Genomic DNA, 16,737 nt, shown 5'->3' on the forward strand with positions numbered 1-16,737 from the left:
GCCCACCGTGCCGCCAGCAAGGCCAGTTGCAGGCCGTAGACAGACGCGCCCGGCAGAGGACAAGGCACGGGAGAAGCAGTAGACAGCCTGTCCCCAAGCCAGCGAGAGACCATACCCCATGCGCGCAGAAAGACGGGACGCCCAGAGGGGACCGGAGACTCCCCGCAGCTGGGCGGTAAGACCGCCCCGCCCCGCAAGCGACCGGGCCCCCACAAGCCCAGGCCCCCGCAGGACAGCACGGCGGGGCCCACCGCAGACCGCCATGCTAATGTCGGCCGCAGCAGGACCACCAAGCACGGGGCCACGGGAACCACTCCCCCAACCTGCAGGGACCCCAACGATGCTGACCCATCTCTGCTCGAGATGGTCTCCTGCTGGCCCCACTATGGAATGGACTCTCACTATTATGTTAGATCTACTATGGACTGGACTTTCCCAATATTATGTCAGACCCACTCGACGTCCATTGCATCCGGTCTCCCCTAGAAGGGGGGTCACCCACATATGCGGTCCTCTCCAAGGTTTCTCATAGTCATTCACATCGACGTCCCATTGGGGTTGTGAGTTTTCCTTGCCCTTATGTGGGCTCTGTACCGCGGATGTCGTTGTGGCTTGTGCAGCACTTTGAGACACTTGGGATTTAGGGCTATATAAATAAACATTGATTGATTGATTGAGATGGAACATACAGCAACTGGCCAGCAGACCCTCTCCCGGAGAAAAGAGGGGACAAAAAAAGAGGAAAGAAAAGGAGGATATCTCAGACACGCCGACACACAAGGCCACTACCCCAGTAGTTGGCTGCCATGCAACACCGCAGAACACCATGTGATGCCCGGATACACCACGATAGACGCGGGGGCTAAACCCAGCAGGCCCCAACCAAGGGGTGGGCGGCGGGACCCAGGGCCCCCAGACACGCAGCCCGAGATGCCAAACCCCGTGGAGCAAGCAGACCCTGAGAGCGCCCCCCAAAAAATATATATACACTACATATTAGGGGTGTGGGAAAAAATTGATTCGAATTCGAATCGCGATTCTCACGTTGTGCGATTCAGAATTGATTCTCATTTTTAAAACATCGATTTTTTTAATTTAAATTAATCAATCCAACAAAACAATACACAGCAACACCATAACAATGCAATCCAATTCCAAAACCAAACCCGACCCAGCAACACTGCAATAAACAGAGTAATTGAGAGGAGACACAAACACGACACAGAACAAACCAAAAGTAGTGAAACAAATAAATATTATCAACAACAGCATCAATATTAGTTACAATTTCAACATAGCAGTGATTAAAAATCCCTCATTGACATTATCATTAGACATTTATAAAAAGAACAATAGTGTCACGGTGGCTTACACTTGCATCGCATTTCATAAGCTTGACAACACACTGTGTCCAATATTTTTACAAAGATAAAATAAGTCATATTTTTGGTTAATTTAATAGTTAAAACACATTTACAATATTGCAATCAGTTGATAAAACATTGTCCTTTACAATTATAAAAGCTTTTTACAAAAATCTACTACTCTGCTTGCATGTCAGCAGACTGGGGTAGATCCTGCTGAAATCCTATGTATTGAATGAATAGAGAATCGTTTTGAATCAGGAAAAAAAATCGTTTTTGAATTGAGAATCGTGTTGAATTGAAAAAAAATCGATTTTGAATGGAACTGTGACCCCAAGAATCGATATTGAATCGAATCGTGGGACACCCAAAGATTCACAGTCCTAATATATATACGCCAAGTAGATTAATCATTAATTTTCTACCACTTGTCCCTCATAATTTTGACAAAATAATAGAATGATAAATGACACAATATGTTACTGCATATATCAGCAGACAAATTAGGAGCGTTTGTTTGCTTACTTACTACTAAAAGACAAGTTGTCTTGTATGTTCACTATTTTATTTAAGGACAAACTTGCAATAAGAAACATGTGTTTAATGTACCGTAAGATTTTTTGTTAATATGAAGCCAATAATGCAATTTTTTGTGGTCCCCTTTATTTATAAAAAAGTATTGAAAAGCACCGAAAAGTATCGAAATACACTAGTCCCTACCATGCAGAGCCACCCAAACCCTAAGTGTCCAACAAACAGTTAAAATTAAGGGATGGACGAGCAGGGGACAAGTCAGGAGGACTGGAGCCCATAAAGGCATCCTCATTTCCCCGCCACGCCTCCCTGAAGGCCATTCCCTGTGCGCTGTAAGTAGGAGGAGAGGAGGGCCCAGGCACAGCCCCCAAAGCTCCTCTAGTCCATGCAGGAAGCAACCGAGATATACGGCCAGGAGGTCGACCCCCACAACCCAAGACTTCGCAGGTGCCCAGAGGCAAGCAGAATCCCTTATCCAAACAAAAATCGCAACCAACAACAACAAAACAAGCCAAGTCCCCTGGCGGGGGAACCCCAAATAAACACGATCAAAACAAAAAGCAAAACCGCCAAACAAAGTCATCGCGACCGAACAGTCACGGCAATCAACGCGGCATCGCTAAATGCACTCAAAAAGTACCTACTAGGGTTGGGTATCGAGTATCGATTGGAACCGGGACTAACTTTCCGATTCTCCCGGAATCGTTCAAAAGTTTAAATTTCGATTCCTATTTTCGATACCAGTCCGCCGACCGGAAAAAAATATGTCCGCCGAACCGGAAGAAGAAGCCCCGGACACCAACGAAGAAGCGCCCACCGCCAGAAGTGTTAGCATAGCCGAGCGAGTCAGTCAAGCTCAAGCATGGATAGCGGGCGTCGGCGGTCGAAAGTGTGGCTTTACTTTACAAAAAAAAATTAAATAACCGCGAAATAACAGAGCTCCATGTCCATCAAGAAACGAGTGGAGAGAGAGCTGCAGATGTACCAGGACGTTCCACCGATACTTATGTCTGACGACCCTGCTGCATGGTGGTGGTCCGGTGGAACCAACAAAAGACTTATCCTTTGCTGTCATATCTCGCTTTCTCCTATTTATGCGTTCAAGCTTCTTCCACACCCAGCGAACGTGTATTTTCCATAGCAGGAGACACTATCTGTCCAGAACGCTCACGCATCCTGCCTGAGAAGGCGGATATGGTCATTTTCCTAAACAAAAACTGTCTCTGATTTTATACTGTACCTGCTGCTAATCTGGACTGGGTTTTGCAAGTTGTTTCTTATTGTTTATTTGCTTTTTTGCACCAGGTTAGCCCATCAGTGGGAGCACGGTAACATTTTTAAGTGGGACGGCGTGGTGAAGTTGGTAGAGTGGCTGTGCCAGCAATCGGAGTGTTGCTGGTTACTGGGGTTCAATTCCCACCTTCTACCTTCCTAGTCACGTCCGTTGTGTCCTTGGGCAAGACACTTCACCCTTTGCCTCCGATGGCTGCTGGTTAGCGCCTTGCATGGCAGCTCCCGCCATCAGTGTGTGAATGTGTGTGTGAATGGGTAAAATGTGGAAATACTGTCAAAAGCGCTTTGAGTACCTTGAAGGTAGAAAAGCGCTATACAAGTATAACCCATTTATCATTTATCATTTAAGTACCTGCAGCATCATACACTTGTGTGTGTAAATGTGTTTTCATGAGGTTTCCTGCAGCATCATACACTAGTGCAGGGGTCACCAACCTTTTTGAAACCAAGAGCTACTTCTTGGGTTCTGATTAATGCGAAGGGCTACCAGTTTGTTACACACTTAAATAAATTGCCAGAAATAGCAATTTTGCTCAATTTACCTTTAACTCTATGTTATTATTAATAATTAATGATATTTACACTTAATTGAACGGTTTAAAAGAGGAGAAAACACAAAAAAAATTATAATTAAATTTTGAAACAGTTTATCTTCAATTTCGACTCTTTAAAATTCAAAATTCAACCGAAAAAAAGAAGAGAAAACTTAAAAAAAGAATTTATGGAACATCATTAGTAATTTTTCCTCATTAAGATTAATTTTAGAATTTTGATGACATGTTTTAAATAGGTTAAAATCCAATCTACACTTTGTTAGAATATATAACAAATTGGACCAAGCTATATTTCTAACAAAGACAAATCATTATTTCTTCTAGATTTTCCAGAACAAAATTTTTAAAAGAAATTCAAAAGACTTTGAAATAAGATTTAAATTTGATTCTACAGATTTTCTAGATTTGCCAGAATAATTTTTTTGAAGAAATATTTTACAAATATTCTTTGTCGAAAAAACAGAAGCTAAAATGAAGAATTAAATTCAAATTTATTTATTATTCTTTACAATAAAAAAAATAAATGTACTTGAACATTGATTTAAATTTTCAGGAAACAAGAGGAAGGAATTTAAAAGGTAAAAAGGTACATGAGTTTAAAAATCCTAAAATAATTTTTAAGGTTGTATTTTTTCTCTAAAATTGTCTTTCTGAAAGTTATAAGAAGCAAAGTAAAAAAAATAATGAATTTATTTAAACAAGTGAAGACCACGTCTTTAAAATATTTTCTTGGATTTTCAAATTCTATTTGAGTTTTGTCTTTATTAGAATTAAAAATTTCGGGCAAAGCGAGACCAGCTTGCTAGTAAATAAATACAATTTAAAAAATAGAGGCAGCTCACTGGTAAGTGCTGCTATTTGAGCTATTTTTAGAACAGGCCGGCGGGCTACTCATCTGGTCCTTACGGGCTACCTGGTGCCCGCGGGCACCGCGTTGGTGACCCCTGCACTAGTGTGTAAATGTGTTTTCATGAGGTTTTCAAAAATAAAGCTCTCTTGAGGAAAGTGTACCCCTGGGAAAATGTATTCATAATTTATAATATTTATATTCAAGTTCAAATATTTGATATTTATATTCTAGTTCAAAACAGCCCTGTGAGGAATTTATAGTAAAGTTCATAAAAAGTTAATAGAATTAAAATTGATGGAGAATGTCAGACTATTTCATTCAGAAAGACTGTAGGTTAGCTAGCTCATTTAAAATATCCTAAACTTTTTTTTGACTCTGCCTCTTAAAAGAATCGGAATCGAGGATAGTCAGGAATCGGAATCGAAACAAAGAATCAGAATCGGAATCGTTCGAATTCAAACGATACCCAACCCTAGTACCTACACATACCAAAATCCCCTAATCCACCTGAACCTCTCCCAACAACCAAAACAAACAGCCACACAACACACCGTCCAGGCTTAACAAGAGCCAAACCATCCCCATCCGTGTGTCCGAACATGTCTATCCTTCCCCACCTAAATCTGCTAACGCTCACAAACAAATGCAAACAGGGCGAACAGCCGCTCAGTATTATTTTTTTTAGCTGACTGATGGTAGCTAATTACTATAATCCTAGTACAGGAAAATATATTTATATTTTATTTTTTTGCACTGAAATTTAAGTTTAATTGAGTCTATTTTTCACTATAGTTATCTACTTTTTTCACTATGGTTATCTACTTTATATAATAAAGTATAACCCTTAATTTCTAAGTAATTTATGTTTCTTTTGTTACAATTTACTATTAAGGCTTTTGGAAACAAGTTAAAATTAAGTTGTGGACTCAAAGTGTAAAGCAGATCATATAAGTAATAATCGTTTGACAAGTGGACTGATAAAAAAAAAATTGCTGACGAGTTGACTATTAAAATGATTGTTAGTTGCAGCCGTATTAAAAATAAACACTGTAAAATGTAATTTTCCCTCATTTGTATTTTTTTGTTGAGAATATTATTTATTGGTAACCTAGTAGCAATCATATTTTTTATATGTTTTATATTCAAATAAATGTAGTAAAGCTAAGCAGTTTAATATTTTGCATTTTGATCCCTGATTGTACTGAAAATGAACCAAACCGTGGTTATGACATACTGTGACACCACTATGGTGAAGTCTTTATCTGGGACGTTTTCACAAAAAGCTTTATTTCTTCCTTGTTCATATGACTCATACTATTTAGTCGCTGATACTTGTCCGACAAGCTACATATGAGCCAATTTGGGATGTCATGCAGGAGACGGCATTATGCAAAAAAGATATTTGAGGTTTAGCAGACTTCCTGGAGAGCAGGTGCAGGACTGTTTGGCGTCTGTGTGGCCTCACCACTGTAGAACTTAATTCTTAACTGGGCTTTCCCAGCACATTGTATAAGGCTTAATGCACATGCAAACATCCAATAAAAAGAGAAAAGCAACCATTATTAAATCACAGCAAAAAAAAATCTACCTGTGAGGTGGCCATTTAATAATTAGACACCACTTTGCAGAGCATAGGTTTTTTCCTATTCAAATATACAACAAAGATTCCTGTAAAAAAACACTTAAAAGGAGAACAAACCTGAGAGTACGGCATATAACGTGGTTAGAAAAAGAGACATTCACTGTAGCAGCACCCAAGGACGGCAACCCATCTAGCTAAATGAAGATAAACGCCTCTGGTCCATTAGCAACAAGATAAGATGTTTAACAAGCCTTGTTTAAGAGTGTCTAAAGGCAAATTAATTCACAGTTACTCTGCCGGCAGACCCTATGTTTTCAAGTAACGCATGTATATTTATGATGGAATTAGTTTCAAAAGGGAGTCCCTAAGGAGAGTTTTTGAGTAGAAACGCTGGTAGTGCAATTGATTTCACTCTATTTATGCTCCTTCCCACTGGCAGTTGCTCTTGCACAAGCTAGGAGGCGGTTTCTAATCTTCGACGTTGTACCCACTAATAAAGAGAACGATCAGTGAGTTGAGACAGCAGTGCAAACACATTTAACAGGCAGATTTGTAATGATAATGGGGGAGAAATAGAGCAGTCTGTTCAACGTCAGGGATGGATCATCCAGAGGCAAATCTATGCTTGAATTAGGCTGCTGCAACACAGCAAATGGAGCCAAGATATGGGAAAATACAAAGCCTTTTTGACTTGCTATGAAGCATAAATGTACAGTATCAAAGTAGGTTTTGTGCATGAATGCCATTCTTCCAGTCCCTAGTTTAGGGTCACTACATGTCCTCTACAAATGAGTGGTTTCCAAACTACAAGACTTGTTTACTTAGCAGCTGAGAAAACATAATAGCTCCATGTGTTTTGGCTTAGGGGCACATTTCCGTGTTGAGAGGTATAATTGCTAAGCGTGGCTCACTTTGAGCGGCGTGGTGAGGCAAACCCTCTAAGCCACAAACGGTGAATAAAAAGTAGTCAGACATGTGTTTCTCATCAGACAACCCGGACCTGAAAACAATTTGCCAATTTCTTCCATGGTCAGAGACAACAAGACTGCCTTCGCCGACTTGCGGGGAAAATTTAAGATCTCCACTGTAACTATAAAGCAGAGTTTACGATTTGTTTAATGGCCATTTTGATGTGAAATATAGTTTTTATACACTGCCGCTCTCCAACAGGGTACTCACAGCAAATGAAGTCGACATTTCTTTAATGCAATGTGTGATTTGAAAATGACAAATGAAAACCTGTGAGGATCCCAAAGACACTACAGGGGCGCTTGCCATTAGAGAAAAGAAGCACAATTATGTCTTCTTATACAGGCATTTTATAATTTTTTGGTGGTAAAATTATTTAAAAACTCCATCTAAAACCAACTGCTGTTTTTTTTTTAACCCCGAAGAAAGAGTAAGCAGCTGAAAACTTAAAACGGCACAAAGTGAGCTATGAGTCTTTATATCAATCTTCTCCCGGGGAGGCACTTATACTTTTCCCTTTATTTGAGCTGAAGCAGATGTGTCCACATATGTTTCCCAGCGATATCCAGATGCTAGCCATGTGCTTAACAAGCTGTGGACATAAAACATTGTCTAAGATTGTCTCTTCCAAGACACTTTCTAGAGCACTGAGATCATAAAGTAAATTACGACCTGTGTTATAAAAAAAATTCAATAAAATAAAAAAATCTAGCAACATTTCATGCCTGCACATTAGTTTTTAAAACACAGTCACTTCATCTAAACACTTAAAATTCCGAAACGATTACCAACACTGTCTATAAAAATCAAGGCAAAGACAAACGAGAGTATAGCTTTACATTATGGCCCCATAATGAGATGAACCATACTTATGCTGAATGGCTTTAGTTGTGATGATAAACTGTATAATAAGACTGTCTATCTGCGGCAGTTAAGACCAAGGGCAGTGCAGGAAGTTTTAGTGCACACGGAGCCTCCTCGCTCTTCTCCTAATCAATCTGAGGATTTCAACTTGGCACCTTTACTGGGCTCCTTTGCAATTTCAAGTTATGGCATGTCCAACAATCGTCAAAAATAACATGATGGCGCTTAACGGCACAGTTGGTCATGTCATGATTACAGGAAAACAATTTGTAAAGTTCTCTAATTCTTGCAAGGCTTTAATTTATAAGAAGATATGATACAGGATTATGTAACAGGAAAGTTAAATCATACTCTATAGCAACGTTTCTCAAATAGTGAGTCGCGAGCAGCAGGGGAGATTTTAATTAATTTTATCTATACTCTAATATTCAAGTCAGATCAATACACAAGCCTGCAGTTAAATGCAGCAGTGCTCAATCTAATCAACAGGCTCCCGGTTTTACCCAGTAGTAGTAGTAAGAACACATGTGTACAGAGCTCACACAGAACAGGAATATAAAGAAAACAAGGTGTCGTCATAAGCGGCATATGTAAAGAATGTAACCCACACACTGTGTTGTACAGATAAATAAATATCATCAAGATCTCAATAGTAATTTAATACAAGGGGGACACGGAAAATATGTTATGTCCCCCAGACGGTTCATTACAGAAAGTAATTGAGAAACACTGGACTATAGGGGTTTTGAAGTAGATAAGTAGCAGTACAGAATTCCTAATCATATGTTATTTTATAGGGATTGGCTACACTTGTGCATTAGGGGTGTCCAAAGTGCCGACATTTGCGGATCACAACTTAAAAAAAATATATATATATTGGCCCGCGACACATTCTACAGACAAAATAAACACGACTGGAACATTGCGAATAAAATTGCAAAAAATAAAAAAATGCAACCAGCCCAAATATCCCCAAAAATGGGACCTGAAAGAAAAACTGTTCGACAGCCTGTCAATCTTTATGTATATGGTCTTTTCCATGCATGAATATGTGCATTCATTTCTTGCAAGATATGACAAGTTTTTGCACATTTTGATTGACCTACATTGTATTGGTTTTAGTATCTTTAAGTACAACAGTTTTTCTCAAACTGAGGTACACAAGCTCCATCTAGTGCTATGCCAAAGAATCAATTAATTAAATATTCAAACAGAGTTTTACTGCTCAAACTGTGTGTAATGTTACAGTGGCCAAAAACATTAAATATACTTGCTAAATAAAACATTTACCTTGTTTTTAATGAATACTTAGGCCTACTACACTACTGTATTTTATTGTTGGTCATTATGGGGGTACTCGGACAGCCAAGTGTTTTGCGAGGTGGTACTGGGTGAAAAAAAGTTCGAGAGCCACTGTTGTACAAAATCTATCAAAGTTGTCCCCCCATCCTTTATACGGCCCCCTTGCTATGTATTTGGGATCTGCATAAGTCCCGAAAATTTGAAATCAAACTGTGGAGCCATGGCGGAATTACTTAAATAAAAATTATTGATTTCCATACTTCCTCCAAACGACTTGTTCGGAATTTTCCCATTGGTGACGTCAGCGGATATCTCCATATATGGCAAACTTTTACCCAAAGAGCTTTGCACGAGACCGCCACTGTAGTCCTACATTTTAGTCAATAAGTTCCTTTTATTTCTCTACCCTTGTTTTGTGGGGCAGACTGGCTAAAAACAACAACAAAGATGACGTGAGTGAAAACACAGTCGAAGTGGAGGCACGTAACTAAGACCACCCACAAAACTATAGTCTATAAAACAAAATCTATGCAAATAACCACCGTTACATGTTATGTAGACCACAAGGAAGTCTTTTTAAATGTAGAAAAAGAAACTCACAGTATGACCCGTTTAAATGCACTACAGAGAGCTTTATCCCAAAAAGTCAGTGGAAGGATGAGGTAAGGCAAATACACTAAAACAGAATATTTGTGATGATGAATAGAGGAAAACTGAAGTTATTACATGGCTTGCTGTTGGCAATAGCAAATGAAGGGTGCTATGATGATGTAAAAAAATTACCTCTGCTGTGGCCAGTTCTTGAGAGAGCTCTTGGATCTTCTGCTGCTGTTGAATCAGAAGCTCCTGGAGGGAAGTCAGGGTCTGCTGCAGCTGTCCAACTGGGAAAAACAGTGCAAAAATAGATATTACTGTACATACAGAGAAAAGTAAACATTGTTTTGGATACAAACATTCTTAGTGTTACAAAATAAAAAAGACAACTCAACTTATGTACATAATCAAAGGCGTCCTCCCAAAATTGTAATTAAAGGAAATAGTTGATGATGGGGGTGGCGGGTGGAAAGGGGCTACACATAAAATGGAGATATTAACCTCTAGCGTCTGAACCTAAATCAAATAACAGTCTCTAACCTTCCATTATCCATCCAGACACAGCCTTTTAATGCATCCTAAATCCTCAAACGATCAACAAAGGGAAAAAAACAAGGCTCTCATTTAGGAGGAGGCTGCAAGACAAAATGTCCCTCCTAATCTAAAAAAATATTGTTCTTTTTCCATTGACTTTGAAGATTGAATTAGTTCAAGTGTTGGTGTTGGATGCGGGTGTATGATTTCAAATAACACCGGGCACAGTTAGTTGCCCCCTGCTTCCAGTCACGCATGTATTACCAAACAATGCATTAAGTTTCCTCGAGCTGATTATATTACAGAAAACCAATAAACATTCATATAAATCATGGGTGTGTAAAGTGTTAAATCAAGCCTAATGGGATTAACATCAACAGCTATTGTGGCGGTCCACTGCTAGGTTGTCAGGCCAATGGATAAAAAGCCGAAATTGCAGCCGGCTAGACGGGATGTAAAGAACCACGTAAACCAAGGTCCATACAAAAAACAGAGTGGGTTTAGTGAAGTGGAAAACCAACACAGACTACATTTTTGATATTTCAAAAAGCACCACCTGTATTTAAATGGGAGGGGTAGTATTATTGTAGGTAGGGCTCTAACATGTTTGATCTTTCCATGCGTTGCAGAAACCCTTTAAAATACAAGTTTGAACAGGATGGCTGGTGGCAAAAACCCCGGCCATTAAAGTCGTTTTTTTAGTTTTTGATCTTGAATGTGACCAAACTCTCCAAGTGTGGCAATAAAACTAAAACTTAAGAGGACTCTTAAAACAGTGTTACTGGGGCACCAAGAGCTGCCTTATTGGTATCTAAATGCACCTCAACACGGAATGACTTCTCCAGATGAGTGGGTCAGTTCACCAGCCTCTGATGCCGCAAATCCTGAACGCATTGGCGCTATATGTTTTCTGTACAACTGCAGCCAAATATTTTATAATCAACCCCTTGACTCCTTTGTACTGACAAAAATGCATAACTTCTTATTCCCAGTCATCACAGATATGAAGCCAAGAATAATGAAGTCAATGACTTTGGCAAAGCATGAATCAGAGGGCAGCTGTAGCTTTGACATGTGTGTGTCTGCGTGTGTGTGTGTGTATGTGTGTGTGCGACAGACTGATGAGACAAGGATATGTGAGGCTTGCAGCTGCTGTGCGGAGGCTGTTGATTGTCCATTTGGTAAATTATTCAGTAAATACCTCGATATAATGTACACTACATATGTCCACGCCTGTATGTCCTTAATGGCCAGCTGGTTACCAATATGGCGCCGAAACGACACAGAGTACCCAAACAGTTTCACAATTCTATTACCTTCCCCGGTGCACTGAAATAGTTTCAAGATCCATTCATTAATTGACCATGTGAAGTTGTAGGCAAATCATAATAGGAGTCAAGGCCCCTACTCTCGGGCTGCTACTGGCAGGAAAGACTAATGTAGTCCCCCGTCCAACAGGATACATCACCTTGTTGCACTTAGCACTTCAAAGACACAAGAGCTTTAACAAAAGGGGGTTCAAACAATTGGCAGCAGTAAAGCGTGATCATTGAGTGCAGCTTGCAGGGTTGAAGGGAAAGGGAGTTATTCGGCTTAATATAGACAGGGCCTAAGACAAAACGAAAGCAGTGGGAGTTGTGTAATTGCAACACCTCTCCCCAATTGTTGACTACAACAGTCATTTAGTACAACAGCTGCTTGGCTATACTGCAGTCGTACGAAATCAGTCAATTGCGGATGTGGACATGACTTCAGTGGTTGTTATTTTTACGCAAATGAAAAAGTAGGGTTGTCAAATGGTAACAATTTTAATGAGATTATTAAGTTTTCAAAACATTTAAAAGGAGCCATATGTAACAATTTTTATGTCAAAAGGCATTAATTAATCGTGTTCTTTTGGAATATCTCTATAACTGTAGTTCAGTCGGGATATGCTAATTTCAAAATTAGATTTACAGCCCCGAAATCTTGCTATTGTTTTCATTTCGATGCCCCGTCCTCCACCGTTTGACCAATTAGAAAGTTTGTGAGTGTGTTACATCCAGGTTGCCAGTTACGCACCGCCATCTTCTTCTAGCTACTGCCACTGGTAAATGTACTAAACATGTGGTCAGGTGCAAGCCTGGCTCAGGGAGGAGGACGCCCCTGCCATGCAGAGTCCCCAGGGATTGTACCAACTAGTCCTTTCAACAAATAATCAGACCTTAATAAATCCAAAAGGCTTTGTTACGATTCTCAACTTATTCATGACAAAGCCAGGAAAAAAAATTAAGATTTGTATCGGGAATGCCTTTGAAAGATGGAGACGATTGAAGGCGGAGAAGATTTTTTTATCGGACACCAAACTTGCTAATTTCCTCCTTGATAGGTAAGTAAGGCATTTACGTTTTCTTATTACTTGTAATACATGGAAATGGACATTTCGTATGTAAACTATATTGTCCAATACAGTCTATGATCTTGTCTAACAAAGCTAGTATGTTCGTGCAACGAATGCTGAGCATGCTAGCCCGGTCAATGGGAGCATACACATCAACATTTAGGCTAACAGGGGAAATATATGCCCGTTAGCCTGAAAGTTGATGTGTAATCGAACTGACAGGCCAAAATATATTTTTGACAAATAAAACCTATGTGGATATGGGTATTGTCAGTGCCTATTTCGTTCTCAATATGCTGATACGCTGAGGAATTGGGTTCCAACATTAGCACGGCTGTCATGGCAATGTGAAACGTATGGAGACAGCCAAATCACATGATAAAATAATTTGTATATTGTGGACTACATGTACCAAGTTATATGGCAATCTGAAATGTTTGAAACAGTAGCCTATAGGCATACCTTGGTAAAATATCTCCTCTTTAGTTTTGGGCGTACATTAGGCTGCTAAGCATGCTCTACTTATTTTCACCAGTATAACAATTGCTCGCGTTGGTTGTAATTCGTTTTAGTCTTTGTTTTCTGATAGTACTGACAATAATCATATGATTGCCATTTGTTGTGATATTGTACGCAGGCATGACATATTTCTTCTTGAAAATATCCTAATTTCTGTGTAAAATGTGGTGGTTAGAGATTCGTTATTGACAAAATGCTTGTTGTCTATTCAGCTATTATGGTCCCAGCACCTCAATGCGTTCCAGTAATGTTGCTGCATGACGATTTGGGCTTTAGGTTGGTTTATTCTCTGTTCCTGCCATTATTTCCTGTTGTGTGCTTTTATTTTGTTACATGTTTCCTGTTTTGGTTCTTAATGATGCCCTTTAACTATGTGTACAGAACAGGGCACAGCTGTCTTTCATTTTGTAATTAGTCCTTTTAAGTAGGAGCTCCGAAGACAGCGCCAGTTCATTGTGTTTGTCATGGGTGTGATTTGTTCATGTTATTTCTTGATTGCTTGGAATAATACTCAATGCCACTGAAAGCCAGATTGCTTTGTTTCGTTTTGTCTGCTTCTTGCTATTTTTACTTGGTACCTTATTTGGTTGAATTCTCTGCATGGCACACTTTCTTTTTTTGGTACCTTAAATGTAAGTTTATTATTTATTTTTAAAGACATTATCTATCGCAGTGTGCATCCTGGAATAAACTAATCTAAGGATGCTTCCCATGATGCTCGTGTGACATCAACAAATTTAACGTATTTAAATAAATTAGTTACTGTCGGGGAAGCACGGTGGACAGGTGTTAGTACGTGTGCCTCACAATACGAAGGACCTGGGTTCGATCCTGGGCTCAGGATCTTTCTGTGTGGAGTTTGCATGTTCTCCCCGTGACTGCGTGGGTTCCCTCCGGGTACTCCGGCTTCCTCCCACCTCCAAAGACATGAACCTGGGGATAGGTTAATTGGCAACACTAAATTGCCCCTAGTGAATGAATGTGAGTGTGAATGTTGTCTGTCTATCTGTGTTGGCCCTGTGATGAGCTGGCGACTTGTCCAGGGTGTACACCGCCTTCCGCTCATGTGCAGCTGGGATAGGCTCCAGCATCCCCCGCCACCCCGCATGGGGACAAGCGGTAGAAAATGGATGGATGGATAGTTGCTGTTAAAATGTTTTTTGGACAACACTAGAAAACATTACCAGTGTAACCTCAAATTTAATTTAGATTTTAATAGGTATGTTTGATAATATTGAATGATATTGGATATCACATCATATAGTTTTTTTTTCTGCGCATAATAATATCGGATAATGTATTTCCTGAATTGTGCCCAAATGATGGGTAATGCTTAGTATGTGTGGTCATGTGACCTTTAACTGACACGCAAGTGATGACTTGTGCTGATCTCCATAAAATAACAAGCTTGCCAATTCAATTGGTCCACCGTCTGAAATTAATCTCAAATTTTGCTTTCGGATTGTACATATGCAATTTGCAATGACAAAGCGCTGGTTATGCAAGGAGCGAGTAAGTTGTATTTCTTCAATACTTCTGAGATCTGACTGGACATTAGTTTGAAGGAAGAAGTGGTGCATGCAGTGGAACCTTGATTTACGTACCCCTCTTTGTATGAACCTTTTGTATGAATCACAGACTGAATGAAAATATGCTTTGGTGTACGAACATTGTTAGTGTACGAACGGTTCATCCAACCATTGTGTGCCTCGCAGCGCAGCCATTTTGTCACCGGCAGCACAGCAATTGTGAGCTGATCGATCCCCTGTGCTTATTTAGTCAGCACAGCAATGCTGTCCTTAGCTTCTGTGCTAGTGTGCAATTTGTGTTTTTTGTTACTTTTTTTGCCTTTTCACAGCATTTTTTAGTTTTGCTTGCTCAATATGAGTCCAAAAAAGCAATGTACAAGCAATGTGTGGTTTGAAACATTCAGGAAATGTCAACTGCCTTGTCGACACTGCCCCAAACCCCCTACTCGTCTCTTTCGCTGCACGCCTAGAAGATTAAACTAAATGGTAAAGTAGATTATTTTTTCATTATTCCTAATCATTGTAGTGACTTGGCTGTTAAAGTTCAGGGAGGTTTGTGATTTCCAACTGTGAGTGCACCACAGGGTTAGTGACAGAAAATGTGTGTGTCTGCAGCATGGCTGCGTATGAGACAGTTTAGCTAGTTGTTGTTTTGACCTTGTTATTAAATAGAAAGTTGATCCATCAACACATTGTTATGTTTGTTTGATATACCGTGCTGTATAGTTCGTCATATTGTGTATAAAGTGTTCATAATTTTACTATAATATGGACTTTTGTCGAGGCTGGAAACCTTTGTTCAGGTTTACATTGTTTCTTATGGAGAAATGTGCTTCAATGTACAAACATTTTTATTTACAAGCCCTGCTTAAGAACCAATGCATATTGGTGTTGACAATAGGTACTGAAGGAGGTGATGAAAGCTTATCAAGCATCTCTAATGTCTTAGGTCCAAGATCTAAAGCTATGTTGTAGTTCATCCCCAGCTATTCTGATGGGGTTGAGTTCAGGGCTCATCCAAACCAAACTCATCCAAGCATGACACTATGGATCTGTCTTTCTGACCTGTGGCAAAGTCATGCTGTAACAAAAAATAGCGATCCCCAAACTGTTCCCACAAAGTTGAATGTATATTTTCCATATATTTCAGACCATCTAAAATTATAAAAATATAGTCTAACCTGATGATGAGTTGTATCCAAACCCGTTTACGTACACTATATTGCCAAAAGTATTTGGCCACCCATCCAAATGATCAGAATCAGGTGTCCTAATCACTTGGCCCAGTCACAGGCGTAAAAAATCAAGCACTTAGGCATGGAGGCTGTTTCTACAAACATTTGTGAAAGAATGGGCCGCTCTCAGGAGCTCAGTGATTTCCAGCGTGGAACTGTCATAGGATGCCACCTGTGCAACAAATCCAGTCGTGAAATTTCCTTACTCCTAAATATTTCAAAGTCAACTGTCGGCTTTATTATAAGAAAATGGAAGAGTTTGGGAACAACAGCAACTCAGCCACGAAGTGGTAGGCCACGTAAACTGACAGAGAGGGTGGAGGAGGAATTATGGTGTGGCGTTTTTTTTCCAGGAGTTGAGCTTGGTCCCTTAGTTCGAATGAAAGGAACTTTGAATGCTCCAGAATACCAAAATCTTTTGGACAATTCCATGCTCCCAACCTTGTGGGGACAGTTTGTCTTCCAACATGACTGTGCACAAAGCAAGGTCCATAACGACATGGATGACAGAGTCTGGTGTGGATGAACTTGACTGGCCTGCACAGAGTCCTGACCTGAACCGGACAGAACAACTTTTGGATGAATTAGAATGGAGACTGAGAGCCAGGCCTTCTCGACCAACATCAGTGTGTGA

At 39.8% G+C, this 16,737-nt stretch overlaps 1 protein-coding gene across 3 annotated transcripts in view; it reads right to left on the reverse strand.

Moving 5' to 3' along the window:
- The window catches only part of pex14 (peroxisomal biogenesis factor 14), a 115,418-nt gene that overhangs the window by 17,349 nt on the left and 81,332 nt on the right, over positions 1 to 16,737 (reverse strand). For all 3 annotated transcript variants that reach the window (XM_062054341.1, XM_062054342.1, XM_062054343.1), the window contains exon 7: positions 10,096 to 10,193. In XM_062054341.1, the coding sequence (XP_061910325.1) occupies positions 10,096 to 10,193 (98 nt within the window). The remainder of the gene's footprint in view (positions 1 to 10,095; positions 10,194 to 16,737) is intronic.

The sequence above is a fragment of the Entelurus aequoreus genome, linkage group LG07 (assembly GCF_033978785.1).
Source record: "Entelurus aequoreus isolate RoL-2023_Sb linkage group LG07, RoL_Eaeq_v1.1, whole genome shotgun sequence".
Lineage (NCBI taxonomy): Eukaryota > Metazoa > Chordata > Actinopteri > Syngnathiformes > Syngnathidae > Entelurus > Entelurus aequoreus.